The 24,865-nt window shown below is 34.0% G+C and overlaps 2 protein-coding genes across 10 annotated transcripts in view; one reads left to right on the forward strand and one right to left on the reverse strand.

Moving 5' to 3' along the window:
- ANKIB1 (ankyrin repeat and IBR domain containing 1) overlaps positions 1–2,211 on the reverse strand; it is a 110,533-nt gene extending 108,322 nt beyond the window's left edge. For 3 of the 6 annotated variants that reach the window (XM_039878115.1, XM_039878114.1, XM_039878113.1), the window contains exon 1: positions 1,663–1,795. The gene's annotated coding sequence lies outside the window, so the exon portion shown is untranslated. Of the gene's footprint in view, positions 1–1,662 lie in introns of all 6 variants that reach the window. The other 3 variants (XM_039878109.1, XM_039878112.1, XM_039878111.1) reach the window with 3 other exon arrangements.
- A 54-nt stretch (positions 2,212–2,265) lies between these two features.
- Positions 2,266–24,865, forward strand: part of KRIT1 (KRIT1 ankyrin repeat containing) — a 33,985-nt gene continuing 11,385 nt past the window's right edge. Inside the window, exons 1-13 of one of the 4 annotated variants that reach the window (XM_039878118.1) lie at positions 2,266–2,729; positions 6,735–6,774; positions 7,019–7,122; positions 8,038–8,197; positions 10,960–11,052; positions 12,150–12,279; positions 13,698–13,941; positions 14,137–14,252; positions 14,441–14,584; positions 19,891–20,047; positions 20,731–20,838; positions 22,404–22,560; positions 23,303–23,454. In XM_039878118.1, the coding sequence (XP_039734052.1) occupies positions 7,021–7,122; positions 8,038–8,197; positions 10,960–11,052; positions 12,150–12,279; positions 13,698–13,941; positions 14,137–14,252; positions 14,441–14,584; positions 19,891–20,047; positions 20,731–20,838; positions 22,404–22,560; positions 23,303–23,454 (1,563 nt within the window). In that variant the 5' untranslated portion in view covers positions 2,266–2,729; positions 6,735–6,774; positions 7,019–7,020. The remainder of the gene's footprint in view (positions 2,730–6,734; positions 6,775–7,018; positions 7,123–8,037; positions 8,198–10,959; positions 11,053–12,149; positions 12,280–13,697; positions 13,942–14,136; positions 14,253–14,440; positions 14,585–19,890; positions 20,048–20,730; positions 20,839–22,403; positions 22,561–23,302; positions 23,455–24,865) is intronic. The other 3 variants (XM_039878119.1, XM_039878116.1, XM_039878117.1) reach the window with 3 other exon arrangements.

Genomic DNA, 24,865 nt, shown 5'->3' on the forward strand with positions numbered 1-24,865 from the left:
AAAAAAAAAAAAGACCTTTCCAAGTTATTGCCCATCACCTCACTACAGCACCCCACTCTTCATATTTGGAAACTGATCAACTTTAGAAAAGCAAAAACTACACCCTTAATAATATACTCTACACAGTGCTTGGCTTCAGAAACTAATCAGTAAAGTACATCCCTAGAGAGCTGGATCTGCATCTCCTGAGCCTACTTCAAACTAAAATCTGTGAACGGTATGAAGTTACAAATCAAATAATAGCCCCAAATTAACTGCTCAAAGGAGGTTTTGAAAAAAAAAAATCATTAAACACACCTACCTTTAACAAAATGATGTTTTTCAGAAAAAAAAATGCTAACAGTTAATATTACAGAAGTTAACAGAATAATAACCAAGAATCTGTAATACACAAAGTAAAATTATTCTTATCATTTGCTTCCTAAAGTGCCTTGAAAAGTATCAAATGCATAAAGGCATGTAAGAGCTATTGTCCAGTTACTGGCAGCATTAAAACTATTTTTAAATCTAATTTCTGGAAAGTTCTGCAGTGGCAGATTAAAAAGCAAACCAAATTTTCATGAGAAAAAGTGCCTACTCCAAAATCTGGAAATAGTTAATTTCTTTTTTAAACTAAGAAGCAGGAAAGAAGGTCATAAGCACCACCGTTTGTAACATCTGTAGGTGGTTGGTCCAAATCAGTGAAAAAGGTCTCAGAATTAAGGATTTAAAATAATATCAAATATAATCTGACATGATATTTAAAAATCACTTTAGTGGGTTTTTTTTTACTAACAAAATGAAATCTTCTAATGCAAAGATTTCACATCATACACATACTTTGTAAATTAAGAACTGTAAATCCAAAACACTAAAAATTATCAAAAGGTACCCAAAACACATTTGAAACATGACTTCTGTTTTCACATTCATTTCTCAGATCTACTAGTAAAGCTCTTACGGCAATTGGTCTTCATTTCAATAAAAGATTGTTCAATATGCCGTTCCGTATGAATAGAGCTTGTGAGACTAATTCTGAAAACCTCCTCACGAGATGCTTAATTACTGCTCTAGTTCCAATTTCCTGCTACTCAAACAGCGACATACAGAAAACAGCTTATACACATTTAGGAAGGGAGAGGAATAAAGGTCCAAGAGAGAGGCCCATTCTTTTGTTTTGGTGGCAGAAGCTGCAAAAATAAAGGTTCACAAGAACCATCTGCACCTCTCCCCACCCATCCAAGCCCTGCAGAGCACTTTCATCCATCCGTTCAAGACTCTAGCCCTCGTGATGGGCAGGCTTTCCTGCCCTCAAGATTCCGTGGCTTTCCACATCTCAAAGGATGGGCGGAGGAGGCTCTAAAGTCCAAGGTACAGAAAGAAAAATTGGGAGGACACAGATCCTTTGAGGGCAGTGACAAGGAGATGCATCCAGAATGGGGAGGATGGGACGCACCACGGAGACCAGAGGCTTGCAAATTCATTGGCAAAGAAAAAAAACTACTGGGCAGAGGATACTGCCCGTTCAGGAATGGGGACAGACAGACAGACAATCCTCCTGAAAAGCAGGGAGGCATATTTGGGGGAGACGCGGGAGGGCGTGAACTAGGCAGCGCTGAACTCTGAGCCCAAAATGGGTTGAGACAGCCTTAAACAGACCCGCACAGCGAAGGCGAGACTTACGGTTACTTCCCCGGCTGAGGGTAAGGGTCGGATGGACCCCGCAGCTCCGCAATCCTGCCACCGCCGTGGCCGCCCCTGCCTCTCCTGCGGAGCCGGTGACCTCAGGTACCCTCCCCGCCCCACCCACCCGGGCGGGCGCCACCCCCCTCGCCGACCCCGGTGCGCCCGCCGGGCGGAGACTGCCGGGATCGAGGGTGCGCACTGGAGATCCGCGAGGAACGCTGAGTGAACCAGAGGCGCCGGCGGCGAGGCTCAGAGTCGGCGGGCGCCCCCCATCCCTCTCCGGCCGCCGCGCTGCCTCACTCGGGGGAGGGGAAGAGGGGGCGGTGGCTCTAGCCTCCGCCTCGCGGTCAAGTCCGGCTCATGTTCCAGCCTTGTGCGCGCGCGCGCGCGAAGCCCAGCCACGCTCCTCCTTTCCCCCCGCCTCTGGCTCAGCCGCTGGCGTGCCCGTCGCCGCCACCTCAGCCCCGAGCCACCCGCCACCAGCCCCAAACAGCCAGCAGCCTCAGCAAGCAGCAGCAAGTACGGCAGTAACTCGGCCGCCGACCCGGAAGCTCTTCCGCCGCCAACCGCGAGGCTGCCAGGAGTGTGAACCCGGAAGCGGTTTCCTCGCCCCGGTAGCGGCGGGATGGAAAGCTAGGGCCTTTGAGGATCTGGAACCCTTTCGTTTCGGGAGAGTATGAGGGGTGTTTGGTGCTGAGGTGCGAGGAGAGGGAAGGACAATAAAGAGCCCGTGGGCAAGAGGCTATCCGAATCCAGACACCTGAGCTCTTGAGGCGCGGGGTGGGGAGCGCGACCGAACACGCCGGGCAGCTTCTGGTGGCGAGTAAGAGGTTTCCTGTCACAGGAAGTTGGGCCTGGCCTCTGGGAAATAGAAGGGAAGGAGGAATGAGAAAGCGGTGACGGTCCCCTGCCCCCCAGGTGGCTGTCCGACCCAGTGAGTTGAATGTAGCGACCTGGGAGGTGCTCGGCCGCCCGCAGGGGTGAGACGAGGAGCAGCAAGATCCAGACTCCGGCGAGAAAACAGAGGTGGGAGGCTGAACTATCTCGACATCTAGTTTCTCCAGGCAAGGAATTTATTTCTTACAGGCAGTTACAAAGAAGCCAAAGCCACATTTTGGGTGGCAGCTCTTTGAGCAAAGAGACACATCCTTTCCTGGTGGTGGACGGTGATAGATGGGGAAGGAAAAACGTCCTCAACAGTGTTTACTTTTATCATTTCAGGGAAAGCGGTTCACAGCATGTATTTCCAACTCACTTCTCCTCTCTACATCTCTGTCTGTCTTTTGGCTTGCTTTCTTAGCTGTTTCTCCCCTGTGCTTGTAGCTTCACCAGAAATATTTGATCTCACTGACCGGACTCAGGATCTCGCTTCCATTCCCTCTGACTCTCTTGGAGAGCTTATGTGTCTTCACAGTTTCTCTCTTCATCTCCAGTGTTTTAACTGCTTTGATGTCCTCATTTTATTTGGGAGAGATATCACAAACTCAGAATGTTTTCATAACAATATAAAAACAAATAATTCATTCCGTGATCTTTTTCCCTTAACCTCATGTTAATGTATTAGTTGGTTCCCCCTTAGAATTGGGTTATAGAACTAAGGTAACAACTGATATGTAGCATATTTAGATACACTACTGATGAAATCATGCTCCCTAAAATAACCTCATTAAATGTACTTGTTCATTATAGGAATTCATTTGGTTCCCAGTTTCAATTATTACTTAGTTCCTTCTCTGTTAGCTAAACTTAGTATAATTGTCTTCAAAAGCGTTTGAAGATTATTAAATATCTTAAATTGCAGAATAGAATGTCGCTTAATAAAGTTGTAAAATTATGGGTGACGCTTGTTGATACTAATATGTGACAACTGGTAGAATTGGTTGAAGGGACAAAGAAAGCAAGCTGAGTTAAAAGAAGCATTGCTATTTTCTCTTATGCTTTTTATTGCTTCCTCTCTGTTTATTAGCATAAACCAATTTAAGTAGCAAAAGATTGAGGTTTTTATGGTCAAAAATCCCCGTAGGGGAATTCTTATTGATACTTAGTTGTCATCTTTTCTCTTTAATGTTATAATGCTTTAAAATTGTGGATTTGTTCCAGGAAAATGGGGAAGTGGGAAGTAACTTAGCCACTCTTTTTTTCTTCTGTAAAATGAGAATAACAGTAATACCTACATCATCAGGTTTGAGGAAATAAAATGAGGGTGTATGTATAGCACTTAGCACAGTATCTAGCACATAATAAGCAATAATGCAGTAAAGCAATAACACCTATAAAGGTGTTAGTCATATTTTAAAAGCACGTGAAGTGTTATATTTAGAAAATGAAAGCAATAAAAACTTAAGGACAACTTGATAAAACCGTTTTGGCTGGTGGAGATAAAAAAATGCGTTTTTTCAGTGATTTTCAACTATGTGGACAATAAGATTTTTTGGTTTGGTTATTTGAAATGGGTATGGGTTTTAAAAGTTTGAAAAACGGTGTTTAAAAATGGAGGAAAGGGGATCATTTTCTGTCTCAGGAACATATTACAGAGCCCTAAAAGAACCTTCCATTTTTTGGTTTTTATTTATGAAGATACATACACTTTCTGATCATTTTTGGTAATTACTATTAGCATGCACTTTGCAAACTGGTAAATCATCGTGTTGACTCTGACTTCTGATACTAAATTTATCATACCCATATTCACATACCAAATCTTTCTTCATTGCAAAAGTGTTTTTAAGTTTGTTCATGTGTACTCTATATAGCAGATGTTTCTCATTAAAGACACTGGAATTTTGTTAACCAGGACTGTCTAGCATAGTAAAGAGATGTTAACAAACCTGCCCCTTGGAGACTAAATGGTATTTGTACACCTCCCCTCCCCTAGTCATAGTGAAAACCAGAAATGCCCCTACGTATTTTCAAATAATCCCAGGTAGGTACTTTTTGGGTAGCAGCTCTTTGAGTAAAGAGGTATGCATGCCTTTCCAAGTAGTGGATGTTGATGGGTGGTTCCCCCAATTGAGAACCACTTCTACATATTCGTAAGGTCTTATTACTTAGGTAGCTTATCATCATTTATACCTAAGCATTTTCCAGAGTAGAATGAGCCGCATAACAAAATGTGGCTCATACTTAGTAAGTTGAACCTTATCTAAAACTCAGTTTAAACATGTTTCAAACTCTATACCTTTCTCTATTATTTCTAGCTAAAATTATTCTCTTCCAATCTCTTTGCATGTGTTTCTGCCTTAATAGTTTTACTCTCATATATTAGTAGCTTTTATTCTTTTCCTAACTTAAGCCTTTGTTTTCTTCTTTCCTGTCATTAGAAGTATGTATATTTCAAACATTCAAGTATGAATATTTCTTGAAAATCAATTTCTAGAATCTTTTGGGGGTATGTGAACAGTAAATAATGTAAAAACAAAATACTATAATCTTCATGGTTATGTCTTTTTTATTACATCACGTGTTTATCTTTTAAAAGGTGAGTGTACAGTGCAATACTATCCTAGAGAAGTGATGAGCATTGATAAAGAATTTAGCAGTAGGTTTTTTTTAAAATATGAGTTGACTAGCACAGGAATCGATTTGCTTTAAATTGTGTTTAGAAAACTAACAATTACTTGATTTCTCTTTTAGGTGCTTAATAGAAAAAGTGTTTATGTAATTGTGCCATATATGTTATACAGTATATACACAATACTCTTTTTGGCAAGGGGCTTGAAGTCTTCAAGCAGGCATCCATACATTTAATAATCTGTGAAGTTTTATTATCTTGAAGTCATTGTTAATCTGAGGTGAAAAGTAATTGCTAAGTAGAAATTTTGAGAAGAAAAAGGCCTCATCAATTTCACATACTATAGGAAGCTCTGCTGCAAGGGGTGGGCTTCAAGAATGATCTTATGGAAAACTATACTGAAAACAATTCCATCAGGTATACAGTGGGAATAAATGATGTGTCCTCAAAACAAATGTCTCAATCCTAAAGTTTTACTCTAGTTTCACTGGATCTAAATCAATGAAAATTTTTATAATTCAAAATAAAATAAATTTTAAAATCAATTATTTAAATAATTACAATTTTTGTGTATAGTAATTTTAATGGTTCTAATGTTTACTTAAAATGCCAAAAGCTACTGAATTTTAAAAGAATTTCTTTTTAAGGAAATTTTCCAATTATAAGGCTTTTTCTTTCTATATAGGGAATTGAATTAAAGGTTCCAAAATGATTTTAATTGCAATTGGGAAAACAATAAATTCCTCTGCCTCCTCTCAAGTGACAATCAAAAACCTTTCTCGAAAATGATCTCCTTTTTCCTCTCTATGAGAGTTGAAACAATAAGGAACTCATTAAATCTGAACAGATCATTTTCATGTTTAATGGGCTTTAAAAAAAATTGAAGAAGTTTTATTTCAACATGGCCGGGAAACTTATTGTTTTATATTCTTTTAGAACTGTTCAGGCATGTAGATGAGAGGAAGCTTTTTTTAAAGATAAATAAAATATATTCAGTACAAGAGATGCATTTTAGTCTAGTCACACACACACATACACACACACACACACACACACATACACAAATAATAGCACTTAATGAGATAGAACTATTAAACAACCAAGAGAGTGCTTGAAATTCACTTATTTGTCAGAAATTACCCGGTGCAAATTTAAAATTAGTCTGGGAAAGTGCAGATACATGTATGTATGTACATGTTATATGTTGGAAGAAAAATTTCGTATTATCTAGGGCATTGATAATGGAAGTGAAAAATATTCTTATATCTTCATCAGAAAGCTTTTATCAACTGACCAGATGTTTTTAACTGTGATGGGCACCTCCAAAGAAAATTATAAACTATACTTTAGCTCATCCAAATGTCATATACCAAAGTTCTCTAAAGATTTGGGAGAGAACATTAATGGCCACTACCTAGTTCCAGCTTCCAAACAATTAACAATATAACATTCATGTGTGTAATTTATGGAAAATAAGTGTTTATTCTGAATAACTATTTTGACTTAATATTTACTTAGTATTTACAAGACATTTTTATAATTTTATCACTTTTTTTAGGTACAGAAGGCAGATTTTTATGCAGTTAAGACTTCTGAAAGTATGTATTCCCATTAAATTTTTTTTTTAACTTTTAATAGAAAAGGAAAAAAGATCTACAAGGAAGTCTTAAGTTATAAGCTAAGGTTTTGAATAGTTCAGTGGTAAGATATATCAGTCATCTCGGGCTTGCCTTTTAGGTAGTATATTACTGAGATAGAACAATCAACATTTAGTTGTTTTACAAAGTGATGATGTGTCCTTTAGTCTTTCAAGGAATTCCTTTGTTTGTTTGTTTTATAAAGCGATGGGAAATCCAGAAAACGTAGAAGATGCATACGTCGCTGTTATTCGTCCAAAGAATACTGCCAGTCTAAATTCTCGGGAATACAAAGCTAAGTCATATGAAGTGAGAACAATTTACTAACATTTGCTTTGCTACCATTGGATGTCATTCTCCGTTATCATTTTCATTTACATAATAGTCTTACCATATCCTGTAAATTCTTGTTGACAACCTAGATCTTGACAACTAGAATTGATAACCCTAGATCTCTGTCCATCACTGTCTTTTTTTCTGCAGCATACTTTTTGACCATTTTTCTATTCATTGATTTAAGTTATTAGATATTAAGAGGTACTTGTTTGAGTTCTCCTTATAATTTATAGATTTAGTTTTTAGTATAATTTATGGAATGGCTCTTAAAAATTAAAAAAATTTGGTGAAAGTCAGTTTATTCAAATTACATTCTAAATGTTGTTTTTCATTATTTTCTCAAAGAACTATTTTTAACAGTTCACTAAAAATATCTTTTTACATTTAAGTTTTAGGTGATTAAGTTCTCTGTAGTCTTCAATTATTTTACATAAATTAATAAGTATGATTAAGGCAAAAACAACAAACAAACCAGAATTGTTATCTTCTCTATGCAACACATTCCAAACATCATAAAATAATTCTAATCTAATGTAACTCCAGCTAATTTCTGTAGCATTTTGCTTAAACTGCTTTTTAAGGTTATCTGAAACTTATTAAAGGGTATTGCAGGGATTCTCAGGAGGCTGCTGCTTTAGCAGTGCTCTGACATACTGGTTATTAATTCTGGCTGCACTGTTGAATCACCTGGGTAACTTTAAAACTTCCAGCGTCAATACCCTATTTCTTAGACATTTGATTTAATAAGTCTGAGATGAAACTGCATTGATATTGTTGTAAAAGCTTCCTAAGTTATTCCAATATGCAGCTAGGTTTAAGAGACTGCTGGCTTATGTTCTAGGGCAAATAAATTTAAACTTTCTCTTAATGTTATTTTTCTCATCTAAGATTTTGTTGCATGAAGTTCCTATTGAAGGACAAAAAAAAAAGAGAAAGAAAGTTTTGTTGGAAACTAAACTTCAGGGCCACAGTGAAATAACACAAGGCATATTGGATTATGTAGTAGAAACCACGAAACCAATTTCTCCTGCAAACCAGGGTATCAAAGGTAGGAAACTTTTCTTTCTTGTCTTGTCTTGTCTTTTCTTTTCTTTCTAACATAGTTTGCTTTAAATGCTTGTGGCGAAAGACATTTAAAAATATATTAAAATCAGTTTCTTTTGTGTTCCTTTCCATTGACTCCAAAATTTTTTTAAGGTACAGCCAAGCCTCTTTCAGAAGTAACCTGACTTTAATTTTTTTTTAAGTTGAAAAATATTTAAATAAGTCACAGTGTTAATGATTTATTCGATAGAGAAAGGAAAATCAAGGGGTGGCTTGAAAACTAAGAGTACAAACTACTTTTGCTAGAAGTATAGTTTCCTAGGTAAGTATCTTTGAACTATTTTTATTTCTGTACTCCAAGACAGAGGAAACTGTAAACCTCTCCATAACTGAATGAAAGTTAAGATTCATGGATTAGAGAGAGTCCTGTAAGTTACCAGGTAGCCAAAGTTTTCTTCTCATTTGCTCACAAAAAGAAAACCCTTTTCAAAGAAGCAAACTGAATTACAGAAGTATTAACCTTGGAAAGGTTGAGACATCATTTAAAATGTTAGATAATGACTCGCCAGTGAAACTGATTAAAAATGCATGGTCAGTTTTCTCAGGCCATAACCTCACAAGCAGCAGATAGTAGAAGTTACAGAAATTATAAACTGTGTCCAAGGCTAAGGCATTACCAATTGAAAAAGTAAAGCTAATTCCAGTCAAACAGCAGTTGAAACAGTTGTTAGTGAGGTAAACCATACCTCTCTTTTTTTTTTTTTAAGCTTATTCAGTGTTTTTTCTGTTTGTTCATCTTTAAAGAGATTAGTCATCTAATTCATCTGTTTCAATACAGAGACTGTTTTGTTGCAGAAATAAGGCTGAATCCTGTGATTTGATTTATTAGTTATTTTGGATATTTGTTCTCTAGAGATCTTTGGTATAATTCCTTGTGGTGATGAAGACATGTGAAGGCTCTCTTTGGGTGCCATAAATTTGTCAATCTTTTCTACAGTCTTAGACTTCTCTGATATTTTCATCCAGACTTGTTTTACTATTACTAAATTGTTAAGAGTTATGAGGATCTATCCTGAGATCAGATTCTTGAGACAAGTCTGATTAACCCAAATCACATATTTGAGCTGATACAGAGAAGTCATAATTTGCTATGAATTAGCCAAACTCTACCACTCAGTCCATTCACCAAGAAGAAGGGATATAAGTAGTGTCAGTGTTAACAAAAATGTCCCCTGGCCCAGAGGGCTGGGTAGTTTCTCTTAGAAGTTTATGAGTGGATAGGCACCCTGAAACATGTCTACCACAATTATGCCTTATATATTTAGTAAAATGTAATAATACTTTTTCATGTAGCTTTTAATAAGAGAAATTAAAATAGAGAAGTTTTACTTAACTAGACTGTTATATTAATGAGCCATACCATATCCTGACTATCTTAGTTGAGTTTTTCTAAATAAATGAATTATTTTTATAGAGTAATATGATTCCTCATATAAGCATCACATGAAAATCAGAAACTGACTTTATATAGCAGTAGTTATGCCTTACCTTTTTGTGCAGTGCTATTTATAATTTAGGAAACACTACCACTCTTACTTATTCATGAAATTCTTAAATTGGTTCCGGGAATTGGTATATGGTCATTCTCATTTCTATAAAATGCAGCCATAGGTTGTCAACATACTAAAATAATATTCCCATTAGTGGAGGAGGTAAGACTAGAACCCTCATTCCCAAATTTGTAGTCAGTGCTATTATTTTTTCCCCCACAACAGATATAGTTACATCTATAATTTGCAAAGTAGCCAGTTTAAACAATGGATCAGAACTGAGTTTGGGGAAGCAGCAAGATAAAAGTGGGACAAGACCTCAAGCCAGACAAGAAATATTGCCTCTAAAATATATTAGACTGTTATTCTATATCTAACATTTCTATTTTATATGTGTCCATTTTGTAAAATAATTGTTTAGGGGCTATAATAATAATGGGCCATACTAATCACAAATGTTGACTCCACTATTTTGTGAATAAGTGAAGCTGCTTGAACTCTCATATTATCTATCTGCTCACAGAAAGCATCCAGCCAGGCATTCCTACCTCAGTCATGAAGAAGGTTCTGTTTCTTAGGGTGAGGAGATTGGAAGAGTTGATAAAAATCATGGCAAAGATACCTAGAAGTTGAGAAGTTTTAGAATATAAGACTTGTAGGTTATCAGATTATGGTCCCCTTGCTGCCAAATCAGGAAAAACAGACTAAGAATGGTGGTTACAATTCAGAACGATAGTCTGTAGCTCAACCAGATTTTAATAAAAACTGAAATTGAGAGAGGAGGTTAAAGATTAAATGAAGAGATGCTAAACTTTAAGACTTTGCAACTTATATATACCACCCTTCTTAGCCAGCTTAAACTATAGTAAAATTCTTACCATCTACATCCCCACGGAACAAGGAAGTATATGCCTTTTGACCCAGCAAGATGCCTTGCTGTTCAGCCGCTCTGTCAGTCTTTAGCAGGACAGTTTTCCTTGTTGTGCATAGGAACCTTGTCTTAAAGTATGTCAAGACCGGGACCATGTGTCTACTGGTTCATTGTCCACAGAATGAATATTATCAGAATTATCAGTTTTTATTAGGGCATAATAAAATTGACTTTTTAGATTTTAATTCCTCTTAATGCTGCCTTTTAATTTTTTTTCTGAAGGAAATTTATAAAATTTAAAAGCCCATTATTTTTATCTTTACTGACTTTTTAAAAAATGATTAGGAAAACGAGTGATACTGCTGAAGAAATTTCCTCTGGATGGGGAGAAGATGGGCAGAGAAGCAGCATTGTTTATCGTTCCATCGGTTGTCAAAGGTAAAGTCTAAGTTTTATCTTATAAATCTTTTTGTGCCTTAGATGCTAACTCTATTGAGGAATTTAGGAATTTGCATTCATAGTTACTACTATAATACTGTTGTAAAATACATGTTTTCAAATGAATAGAAAATGGAGAAATTAGTTACTTAAAGATGTTTTGATTTCAAAGTAATATTCAGGCTTCTGGACTGAACAGTAATGTTTCTGTTTCTGTTTTTGAAAGTAGGATAAAGAAGTGAGGAGGGAAGCCATAATTGAAACTAAAAGTTTTCAGGTTATAATAAGGGATTTTTTAAAGGATATTCTGTAGATAGAATAGAAATAGATATTTAAGTATTTTGGAAAATTAAGAGATTGTGATCAGGACCTATCTTGTATTTGGAACAGGAAAATATCAATAATATTTCTAAAATACTCTGTCCAACAATGGTAACTATTTAAAGAACTTATATCTAATATGAAAATATATTTGAACCTTTGACATCTTGGAATAATAGAAAGGTATTGAGTTTCAGTGCAGACCTTGCAGCCTGCTAATTTGTGGCCTTGTGAAAATCACCGCTTTAAGCCTCAGCTATGTATTTGTAACATGGGTATCTGCTCTTACTTGGTGCATCTTGCAGGAAGTATTCAGTGAGGTATTAGATACGAAAATCACTTTGGAACCTATAGAGTCCTAGCCTCATGTAAGGCAGCAATAACACTGACTGTATTTTAATGATCTGCTGTGGACATCCCATTGGCCTGCTGCGACACGGTACTTATACATATTTTATTAGCCAACTCTAGCATTCCTGATATACTTTTTTTCCCCCAGCCATACTTAGGTGAAAAATTTCAGTAGTAATCAGCTGAGAAAAAGAAAGAGGAAATAATTTCTTCAATTCTCTAAGGTTCTAAATGGTACATTCACCCAAATAGATAAAGTCATAGAATGGGCCATTACTTGAATCCAGGTCTTCTAATACCAAATCTAAAACAATATAAATTTACTTAACATTTGTTTAACATACTGTATATTTTTAAATAAAAAACATGCAGTTGTTTTTTATATGATTTGTATGATGGCATAATTCTTCATTTTTCTTTTTCAGATAATACTAAATATACATATACTCCAGGATGCCCAATTTTTTACTGCTTACAAGATATTATGCGAGTCTGTAGTGAATCCAGTACTCACTTTGCTACACTTACAGCAAGGATGTTAATAGCCTTGGATAAGTAAGGACTGCCATTAAAAATATTTATAGTAAATCAAATACATGTTAATAGTAGAAATTAGTTCTGATAGATACCAACACTTAGGAAGAAAATAATGGAATAAATAATATGCGTATATTAATCAATTATAAGTTTTTTAAAAATTAAATTTAGATAACATCAGTTAATAACGTTATATACATTTCAGATGTGCAGCATTAGAATTTGATATCTGTATACTCTCTTGTGTGCTCAGAACCCAAAGTCTCATTCCCTTCCCATATCATATATTTGACTCCCTTTAACCAATTTACCTTCCCCCTACCTTCCTTCCCCTCTGGTAACTACCATTCTGTTGTCTGTATCTATAAGTTTGATTTTGTTTGTTTTGTTACTTTGTTACTTTTTGTTTTAATTCCACATATGAGTGAAATCATAGTTTTTGTTTTTTTTCTCTCTGACTTAGCATAATTCTTTCAAGAGCCATCATGTTGTCACAAATGGCAATGTTTTATTGTCTTTTTTATAGCTGAATACTATTCCATTGTGTGTGTATGTGTATATGTACACACACACCCCATATCTTCTTTTCCAGTCATCTGTCTATGAACACTTATGTTGTTTCCAGATCTTGACTATTGTAAATAATGCTTCAATGAACATAGGGGTACAGATATCATTACAAATTAGCGTTTTCATATTTTAGGGGTAGATACTCAGAAGAGGAATTGCTGGATCATTTGGTAGTTATATTCTTGATTTCTTTAAGGAACCTCCATGTCGTTTCCATGGTGGTTGCACCAGTTTACATTCCCACCAACAGCATACAAGAGTTCCCTTTTCTCCACACTTCTCCAACACTTAATTCTTGCTTTTTTGATAACAGCCATTCTAACAGCTGTTAGGTGATATCTCATTGTGATTTTGATTTGTAAGAAATGGTAAGTTTTTGAAGTATAATATAAAAATGAAAAACTCCAAAGACAGGATTGTCCTTGTTTGCTTGCAACATGTTAATTTTACCTTTAAAAGTGACAAAGATTTCTTTGGCTTAATTAAGATTCCTTTGTTATAAAACTAGATTTAATATTAAGTTACTCTTCTCAGTGAACAAGTTGTTTAACCTATCATGTCTTTGTCTTTCTGTAATAATGGAGCTAATGTACCTATATCTCAGTGGTTTAGATTTTAAAAGCGCTTCATGTTTTTTCAAAGGGGTTTTTATTATTATAATGGTATGTGCATTTTTAAAAGTAGTTTGCTATGTCCATTAACAAAACTTTTATTAATAGTAAATGAAATATGTAACCAACACTAATTAAAATTATAAAAATCTGAATATTAGAAAATATCACGTATCAGAATTGGATAGTAGTCTTAACTTTTTTTTACCTTCACTTTTGAACAAATATTTCTACTATCACTTTCTATTTTGCCAGGTGGTTAGATGAACGTCATGCACAATCTCACTTTATTCCAGCTTTATTCCGACCTTCTCCTCTGGAGCGGATAAAAACTAATGTCATAAATCCTGCATATGCTACTGAATCGGGTCAGACAGAAAACTCACTACATATGGGCTATAGTGCACTAGAAATAAAGAGTAAAATGTTAGCCCTAGAGAAAGCAGACACCTGTATTTACAATCCTTTGTTTGGATCAGATCTTCAATACACAAACCGGGTAAGAGTTGAAGGAATTTTGGCTCTGATTTCAAAAGACATTTCATCTCAAATGTAATTTTTTTCCCCTGAGATAAATGCATCTATTACTAATTGTAAACATTAAGGTGACACTCATATTTAGCTCTATCTATATATATTAGAGTCAAGTATCTAAAGCTCTTATGGGTTTTTTTGTTTTGTTTTCCTTTTCTAGGTCGATAAAGTGGTAATAAATCCATACTTTGGTCTAGGAGCTCCAGACTACTCTAAAATCCAAATTCCCAAACAGGAAAAATGGCAAAGAAGCATGAGCAGTGTCACAGAAGACAAGTACTATACTTATATTCTGATATTATAATAATGTAAAATGATATATTCACTTTGTATGTAATATAATCATTGCATAAATGATTTAGTTTGTAGCTGCTCAGTGATAATAGCTTTCAGAGATATGTCACATTTGTTTTGAAACAATTTGAATTTCAACAGTGGTTTCTTTCATTTGTTTTTATGAATAGGGAACGACAGTGGGTAGATGATTTTCCTCTCCATCGAAGTGCCTGTGAAGGAGATTCAGAGTTATTAAGCCGTCTTCTCAATGAAAGATTTTCAGTCAACCAATTAGATAGTGACCACTGGGCACCCATTCATTATGCATGCTGGTAAATAAATTACTTATTATTTTCTTTTAGAAAGAATTGCTCCTTAGTTATAAATGTTAGTACTTCTTTTCAAAACTATTCTCATTCCAGCCACTTTTTGTCTACCATGTTTGTTTTATGAGTTTTCTATTTAGATTTTGATTACTGTATATGTGCCTCCGTTTAGAATTGCAAGGTCTGCTCCATAGGAAAAGTATTATTAGTGTTCTCAGGCATTACCAGATCATACAGTAGGATAGCTAATGACTAGCAAGTGTCATTGCACAGCACAAGGTCCCTAATTTACCCTTGCAATTTCTATTGTTTTATATTGGAGTTGTTATGTTTGTTTATACCCACTATAAAATTTACATGTGTTAACTACTTATGATTTGACCTTTTAGTTCTTTGGGAAGCTGTGATATCAGGAAAACCCCAAAAACCTTCGTTAGACTCAAAGCCTTCCTTTTTTTTTTTTTTAGATGAAAGGGATTAGATCACAGGACTGAGGTTAGCCCTTTGCACTAGTTAGTTGCCCAATGTAGTTAGTTCTTACTCTCCCACTCTTCTCACATGATTTTAACTTTTCCCCTCAGCTGGGCTGAGTTCTTAAATTGGTGTTCATTGCAGTAGTTAACTGTTGTTATACTCCCATGCTTTAGAAAGGATGTAGTAAAGTTATTTACTATTATTTCTTATGGAAAAGATGCTTTTGACTTATTGTTTAAAGTGAACTTCTTTGGCTTGCTTAAGAAGTGCCTACAGTATTTACTACTTGTAATATGTTCACAACTTCTTAGCTTCATGACATCGAGCAAGGCACTCCACCTCTTGGCATCTCAGTTTTTTTAATCTATAAAATGCATTAATTAGATCATTTCTAGAGTTCTTTTCAGCTCAGATTCTTTTGATTTCACTGATTCCAATACTTGTGATCAAGAAGCTAAATATAGTGGCTTTAAATATACATCTTTTCTCTTAAAAATAAGCTATTTCTTTAAAAATGTTTTCCTTTATTCAGTAAATATGCTCTTAATTTTTATGTTTGTTTCTTTAAAATATGCTCCTTTATTCTATACTTGTGTTCTTTCCCCATTACAGAGAATTTTTATATTAGATTTGGTAAGAGCTACCCTAAATCTTCTTCAGCTAAACTTATAATTGTTTCTTCAGATTACTAGTAAATAGTGCTAACAGCAACAGCATTAAAATAACAACATGCTTTACCTGGAACTAAAAAGAAAAAAAAGGTAGAGAATATAATTTAAAACCCTAAGAAAGTACACTGTGGAATTGGGAAAGACAGAGGCAGTGAATTTTAGTTTAGGAATCTCAAATTTATATTTGGCTATATTGTTGTTCCCTACCCCCTTTTTATTTTTGGGGGGGCAGGGGCTTATTTTCTTCTCTAATAAAAGAATGGTAATACTTTCAACTACCTGTTTCATAAAAACAGAAGTATGGTATAGTATTTAATGTGCTTTGAATTGTCCCTAGGTTTCAGTCTCAACTCAGTTCCTAGAAATATAGCCTTTGGCAAATTACTTAATGTCTCTAAGGATCCGTTTCTTTTTCTACAAGATGGGCTTAATAATACTTTTCTTAAGATTAAAGGAGAAAATGCAAAAAAAATGCTTTGAGAGTAACTGGCATATAATAAGCACTCAATAAATGTTGGTTGTTTCTATTAAAGTATTGTAGTAATTTAAAGATTTTGATGTCTAAAGCTAAAATTCATTAAGCTATAATATTTTTATTTGGAAAATCTTATTACTACAATACACCAAGGAAAAGGATTTTATCCTTTGATAAAATTAATTTTATGTTAGCTAGAAATAATAACCAAGTTTAATATATGAGTAGGTATAGGTCACCTTGCAATACTTTAATCAGATGGATCATTTGATTGATGTGAATTTGAGTGAAGACTGATTCAACTATTTAGTAAGGAACTTAAATTACTTTATCTTAGAAATGTACTCTTATTGAATAACTGGTACATGGATTGAGGAGGAGAATACTGGGCTATCTGATCAAGAGGCTGGGAATTGGGACCTATCTTTATGAGCTTAGACAAGATATTTTACCTGTCTCGATCTGTTTTCTTATCTTTAAAAATGAAGGTTTTTATGAGATCAGTGGCTCTCAAACTTTGGTGTCAGGACCCCTTTTCACTTGTAACAATTACAGGATCCCAAAGAGCTTTTGTTTATGTGTATTATATGTGGTATTATTTACCATACTGTAAGTTAAAACTGGAAACTATTTTAAGTTTTTATTAATTCATTTTAAAATAGCAAACATGTATTAACGTAAATAATACAATTTTCTGAAATATACCATATTTCCCCAAATTTTAAAAAGTTAGTAAGAAGAGTAGCATTGTTTTACATTCTACGTGTAATTTGTTATAACATTGCAAGTCATGTAACTTCTACTACACTTACAAGAAAATGAGAGTGAAAGAAGCAAATAACTTCTTAGTCTTATGAAAATATGTTTGACCTAGAAGACACTCTGAAAAAATTTTAGGGATACTCATGGGTTCCTGGATCACTCTTTGAGAACGACTTAATTAAATCACCAATAGAATTGCTTTTAAAATTCTTATATTGGTGACTACATATCTAAAAACTATTCTTTACTACAATTACCATTTTCCAAAACCATTTAAGTTGGCTATCTCCCCATATGGGTAACTTGTCAAGTACTCAGTAAATGTCTCATTGACATCCCATATTCTCTTACCTCTCTCAAACCAGTGTCTTCTCTCTCTAATAGTACTTTCAGGCTTGAATGACATCATTGCTGGAGGGTGTTATAGAACTATGATGATTTGGCTTCCTACAAATTACTCCATTTGATTTCATTTGGACCTTCACTGTAGCTTAATTGTCTGTCTTTTCTGTCTCATTCATCCTGTCAGCCTTTTGGTCTTCCCTTACAAGTCGTTCTAAACCTTCCTACTCTTAAGCTCTTAAATTCTCACTACTTTTTCTCAATTCTCATCAGATAGATATATTCATATTTTCAAAGAAAATTGAAGGATTCAAAATGTCCTTCCCAACCTTAATGATCAGTTTTTATTCCTATCTCTCTCCTGTATCATAGTTTATATAAGTAAAAATCCTTCTCTTTACCCATTAAATTCACTTTCTCCTATTCTGTACTTTCTTTTCTCTTACTTTCAAACATATGTGCTTCTCTCCCTCCTTGAAAAGAACCTAATTTGAACCTGCTGCCTCTTCTGGCCACTATCATGTTCCTTTCCTTCCTTTCATAGCCAGATTTCAGAGGTGAGTAGGCCACACTCATTGCTTTCTCTTTTCAGTCTTTATGAACCTTCTTAACCTTTTCTGAGTTTTTAATCACTTTCATTGATATTTAATACCATTGACCACTCCTTCATTGTAAGAACAAATTGGAGTTTAAAGGGTATAAGGGAGCTAAAATGAAGGTCAGTACAATGCAAGATATTATAATTATTATTATTATTGAAATACTGGCCCAGGCATGTGTTACAGTATAGAAACTGCTATGCTAAGATTTAGAAAACTGAATTTTAACTATGGCTAGTAACTATGAGACCTTAGGCGAGTTATTTCACTGGTCCAAGCTTCATTTTTCTTATTTGTGCAATAAAAAATACCTTTGCCTGCCTTGTAAGTTACTGTGTAGATTAAGTAATTATATAAGTACCTTGAAAATTTTAAAGCACATATAAAATGTATGTTTATATTAATTATTTTAATTATTACTTCTTGAATTGCTCCCTTAGTATCTTTTCCTGTCCTGAAAGAGTGTTTTTCAAGATACATTTCATTGTTCCAAGATGATCTTTCTCTAAATTTTCTCTCAAAAGGACTTCATTCATTCTCCCAGACTTAGTAGTTATTCTTTTGGCTTAGATGATTTCGTGTAGTCTCAGATAGATCTCCTGAGCCTTTGCCTTCCTCCTAAGAACCAGGCTGATATTTTCAGTTACCTACTGAACAGTTTAGTCACTCATTTTTTATGCATAAGGCAGTTTGGAGAATGCAAAGCTACTCTTCCTACCCTCAAGGAATTTCCAGGCTGATCAAGAAGAAACATGTATAAACAAGGGTGAAAATAGGCAAAATGAGATAAGTCCCATAATAAAAGCAAAAGTAAAATGTTAAAATGTAGTAGGAATATGGAAGAGGTAGATTTTAAACTGTTTCAGAGAAATAATAGTATTTAACCTGAACAAAATGAGAAAGAAAAACGACATCTTAGGAATAGCAAAGAACACGAGCAAATAGTCATATGAACAAATGGTAGGTTCGGGGCATAGGAAAACTATAGGGTATGTGAAGAGGAAGAAAGGAAAGTTGAGGGCAAATCATATCAGTTCTGAAGATGTACAGTTTTCTCCTCAAATGCACATATCTAAAAGCAAATTTTCTTTCCTTTTTCCCCCTCCCACCCATTTATTTAAAAAAAATTAATTACTTTTCCACCATTGCTTCAAATTGCAGCCTTATGTAAATGTTTGGCTATAACCAAAAGGTGAGCTCACTATGTCTGGCATATGATTTGTACTTTTCTGGGTCCTTGCTTTGCTTACTCCTTTTCGTGATACCTAAAATATTTTACCTCTCTTCAACATCTCTTCAGTTCCTTTCTATTTAAAATCCAGTTCAGTTGTTCTTCTGTTAAAATACTTTACAGGACCATTTTAGACTGAAATTTTAATCTTCCTTTTCTGATATTTTTTTAAAGCATTTAATTATATACTATCTTGATTTGATAAGCACATAGCATCTTATTTTGTTATCTCAAACTGTTACTTAAATTTTAGAGCATTCTATAACTGTCCTATGTTTTTTGCTTCTCTGATTACATTGTATATATACCTTTATCAGAGCAGAGACCATGTATCTTTGTGTCTCACACATTACCTAATACAACAGCTACATAAAGAATTACATCTTTGGGCCTATTGTAAACCACAGTCAGGCCTTTGTGAAAAGCATTAAGTTTATGAGTTACTTTCTGATTCTGAACATATTTTTGACTAAAAATTTTATCTCCCTAATTTATAATTTTCGTACTTTATGTGCAGTGGTTCTCTATCATATGCTGTCTTGTGTTTGAGATTGTATTTTCTCCCACTTGATCAGAAATAAACACTGTTGAATCGAACCAGAATAATTTATAAGAAATCCCTAGGCACCGAAAACATTTATACCAATATCTTAATTCCTTGCTCTCCGCCTAGAAAAATCTTAGATTTCTTTGGGATGTCATCTAAAATTCGAAGTTCTAAAACATTTCGATGACTTTAGTATTTTTTTTTTTTTAAGGTATGGAAAAGTTGAGGCCACTCGCATATTGTTAGAGAAAGGAAAGTGCAATCCAAACCTTTTAAATGGACAGCTTAGTTCTCCTCTTCATTTTGCTGCTGGAGGAGGACATGCAGAAATAGTACAGATTCTCTTAAACCATCCAGAAGTTGACAGAGTAAGTTATTTTCTGGTTTTTTTTTTAATGTTCAAACAGTGAGTAATAAGTTATGACACTAAAATATTCAATTGTATACTTGAGAGATCAGCTGAAAAATAAAAACAAATTTCACTTACTATATAGAATAAATATTATTCATAAACTTTTCTTTTGTACATAGATATTTTTTATTGTAGTAAATTATGCCTTACATAAAGTTTACCATTTAAGCCATTTTTAGGTGTGCAGTTCAGTGGCATTAAGTGTGTTCACTTTATTGTGCAATTATCACCACTGTCCATCTCCAGAATGTACATAAAACTTAACCTCTTCATTTTATATTTTATTTCCTCAATATATTTTATATTATATTTCCTTAAAGTATCTTTAAGAATGAAAAACATTTTCTACCCACTTTCTAGAATTTATATTGACAAATATTTTGTGAAGGGAGAAATAATAGTTTTAACAAAACCTTTGTCGTAGCTATAATTATAACTTTTAAAAAACAATCACACTGATTAGTGCTTTGAATCCTTTATCTTTGGCAATCCATGTTTATTTTAAGTATAACATATATTGAGTATGGTTAGTATTTACTTAATACTTAGGAAGAGCCTGTTTTTTATGAAACTTTAATTGAATATTTTCCCTTAGAATACTATAATGCCTTTTTTCTTTATCCTTTTCCACATTTCTAGCACATAACAGACCAACAGGGAAGATCCCCCTTAAATATTTGTGAAGAAAACAAACAAAATAATTGGGAAGAAACTGCAAAATTGTTGAAGGAAGCCATCAACAAACCAGTAAGAATTACCTTTATAGTTAAAGCCAAGCATTGTACTTAAATCGATAAGTAATTCGAGGCTCTATGGCAAGAGTGGAAGGGTGAATTGCTGGATGGTTTCTTTACTGCTTTTATAAAACCTTATAGTTAGACTCCATAGATATTTAATTTGTTATCATACCTAACACTCAGACATTTATTCTTATATAACAAAATGAAACTTGTATAAAAGTCTTTTCATAACTTAAAATTAACCTAATCTCCTGTATAGTCTCTATGCTTGGTGTGCTAATTAAAAGTTGCATTCTAGTCATTAAAGCATACCTTTCTACTTAGGCCTTCTCTGCAATATTTTATATTTGTAAATATTAACATTTCACATTATTTAGTTTCAGCTAGTTATTTATATATTACAGATTCATTTCCTCCTTAGGATAGTAAATGGGTTAAAATAGGTGATTTCGTAGCTCTTCGTTTTGCCAGTTCAACTTGGCCTTTCCATCTAATTATGTAAAAATAATTAGCAGTAACATTAAGGTAGAGAAGAATTAACAACTAGAAAAAACTCAACTTATTGCCTAAAAATTAGTATGATAAACCTATGATGAATTTAAAAACTGAAAACTTGCAAACCAGATAAAAGGATTTGTAACAACATATAAAGGATAAGTTTGATACCAACAGATATAACCCATATGTCTGAACCTTTCCAGACATTCCCATCAACTTGACAATAAGTCTTTGTTGAGTATTTCTGTTAATTTAACACCATGAAATGCTGAAAGTAAAAGTAATAAATGATAAAGAATATATGATCTCTCCCTTTAAGGAGAATTACACATACGCTCATACACATTTTGTCTAAACATTTTTCCATGAGCATAAGACAAAGGCAAGAAAATAGATAAGTGGTCTGGACACCCTTATACTTCATTGCAGTTTATTTTCTAATTGTATAATTGAAACACTTTTATTTTCTTAACATAATTTTTCTATTACAATGTGTAAGATAAGAGAAATTAGGTAATTTTACCCAAAATGAACTGTCCTGGAAGTTGTATGAAGTCTTTAATTACTTCCTATAACAATAAAAATGTATTGAGAATATTTCTCTCTGGGATGGCATAACTTTTACCTACAAAGTCTTCTATCACAGACTCCTCTTAGGATAAATTATTGCTGGTATACATTTCTACAGTATAATTTGTGGCCCACTAGACTCATGAGGTACTTGACTGGTACTTTAGTTAACCAGTCTGTATCTCCCTGATATTTAATTATACATTAACAGCTTTAAAATATCCTCTGAAGTTGAATTTTTTTAAAAAAGCTATTTGCCTTAGTTTCTGAAACTTATTTAACCATGGAATATCCAGAGGAAAACTTTAGAAAATATAAATAATGGAAGTAAAATTTTTTAAAATATTGCCAACAGATTCTCACTTGAAGCAGTTTTTCTGATATTTTCCATGTTAGAGATTTATAATAAATAAAGCAGAAGAAGTTGAAATTAAAGCATTTTGTTGGATTGGGATGTATAATTTCTAACTAGGTTGCGTAATATATTATCATTCTTTGTACTAGTATGAAAAAGTTCGAATATATAGAATGGATGGATCATACCGTTCTGTTGAGCTGAAGCATGGAAATAATACCACAGTGCAGCAGATAATGGAAGGCATGCGTCTCTCTCAAGAAACACAGCAATATTTCACTATTTGGATCTGTTCAGAAAACCTCAGTAAGAAATTGTTTTGTTGTGTGAACCTTTCTGAGAGTAGGTTGGTAAATTTCAGTATAATATCAGTTTATTACTGTCTTTTAAATTTTGAAATGATACAGTGTTAGTAGTGCTCAAATGGTTAAAAAAGGGTAAGCCTCTGGGCCCATCCTCCCCCTTCATCCAAACAATATTTTAGTGGTAGAAACCAAAATATTTCTTCTCTGGCAATGGAATTTAATTTGAATGCCATTAATTGTGGTGCTTATCCAACTTGCTTTTATTTTCAGTGCTCAGAGTAATACAAAAATATATTTTTTTATATTAGTTTTCTATCAGATCTTTTTGTTTAAAATCAGCCTAATGTCACTATAGATTTGTCTCTCAAAGTATAGCAAATACGTAAGGAATTTCATCGAAGTTGTTGGGATTTGTTATCTAATGGTTTAATTGTATTTTTTAACCCAAATTCTATTGATTATATGATAATTAAATAGGCTATCATGGAATTAAGGATCTTAAATAGATTTAATAAATTTTATTTAAGAATTCTCCTAATTCTTATATTCTTAAAAACAAAAGCAATTAACTTCAAAATGGGTAGTTATATTGATTAGAGTCAATGCTGATTTAAAGTTAGACCTTTAATTTATGTGTATTCAGTACTTGAGTGCAGAGAGATTAATACAAAGAAAGTTTCTATGTATTGATATAATTGATTTATTTTTACATTATCATTTATAAAAGGAAAGATGTTTTTCAGGCCTTCAACTCAAACCTTATCATAAACCTTTGCAACATGTTCGGGACTGGCCAGAAATACTTGCTGAATTGACTAATTTGGATCCCCAAAGGGAAACACCACAGCTTTTCCTAAGAAGAGATGTAAGACTTCCTTTGGAAGTTGAAAAAAAGGTTTGCTTGGAAATCTAATTTATAGTAATTTAAATGCACAAAATTCATAAGTTCTTATTGTAGGCACTAGAGGCAAAAACTGTGCTCCTCTGTACAGGTAGGGTTTACTTCTGTTTTATTGTCCAGTCCTCACATCCCTGTGATAAGTGGTAGAATTTGAGTCAGTCTACTTACAAAGCCCCTGGATGGTTTTTCTGTTTTTACCTCCACTGTCTTAGAATACAAAAGAAATAAGAGACTCTATCCTAAAGAGAATTAGCAACCAGACAGAAGACAGATTATACAGAAAAAATAAAAAAGTTAGAAAGGAAGTATAGTGTCAAAGATAAACTTAATAAAGGGCTAATCAGTTGTGTTGATTTCAGAGGAGCAAAGAGATAATACTTGGTGTGGGAGGAGAGTAGAAAAAAACATTCTAGGTGGAGAAGATTATATTTGCAAAGGGGACATGAAAAATTATTTTCAACAGTCAGTCAGTAGTTGTTTTCAACCCCCAAGCAGAGAACTATATAGATTGTAAAAAAGGAGAAAACAATTTACATTTAGTAAAAAGATCTATTCCAAACAAGTATGTTTGGATTTGAATTACTGTAAATGTTAGAGGAGAAATGAGATAATGCCATTTGAAGGATGAGTGGGCAAGGAAGAAACATAAGAGAGATATTATAAGTTAAACTAGATATGATCTAAATACAGTGTGATAGCTATGAAAATTGGTGTGGTAGGGGGAGTTCCAAGATCTAATAACTGAATACAATGCATTTCCTGATTCTTTATTCAAGGAAATATTAAACAAGGCTAAGCAAATTTCAGCACATGAAAATTTCAATGACATGTCCAAACTTGGTAAATATTTTATGCCTGACTACTCATATCATCCCTCTTATATTATCAAACCAAAGATAAATTTGATTGTTTCAGCCAAATATGCTGGGAGTTATATAAAAATTTGTATAAAATAGACCCAAAACTAAAATCTTGATTATTCATTTAAAATGTGTTAGAATCACAAATAGAAAGAAGAAAAAGCCATATGATCATCTCAATTGACAAAGAAAAGGCATTTGAGAAAAATCCAATGCCGTTTCATGGTAAAACGCTCAGAAAACTAGGAACTTCATCAATGTGATAAATGGTGTTTAAGAAAAATAGACAGCTAACATCGTATTTAGTAGTGAAAGACTGAAAGATTTCCTCTTAATATCAGGAACAAGATAAGGTTGCCTATTTTCACCACTGCCGTGTAATATATTACTAGATGTTTTAGCCAGAGAAATTGGTCGCCCTCCCTCCGCCCCCCAAAAAGGGCATTCAAATAGGAAAGGAAAAAGTAAAACTATCTGTATTCACAAATGACATGATCCTATATTTTGGATCCCAAAGAATCCACAAGAAAGCCATTAGAGCTAAT

The sequence above is a fragment of the Pteropus medius genome, unplaced genomic scaffold (genome assembly GCF_902729225.1).
Source record: "Pteropus medius unplaced genomic scaffold, Ma_sr-lr_union100, whole genome shotgun sequence".
In the NCBI taxonomy this organism is placed as follows: Eukaryota; Metazoa; Chordata; class Mammalia; order Chiroptera; family Pteropodidae; genus Pteropus; species Pteropus medius.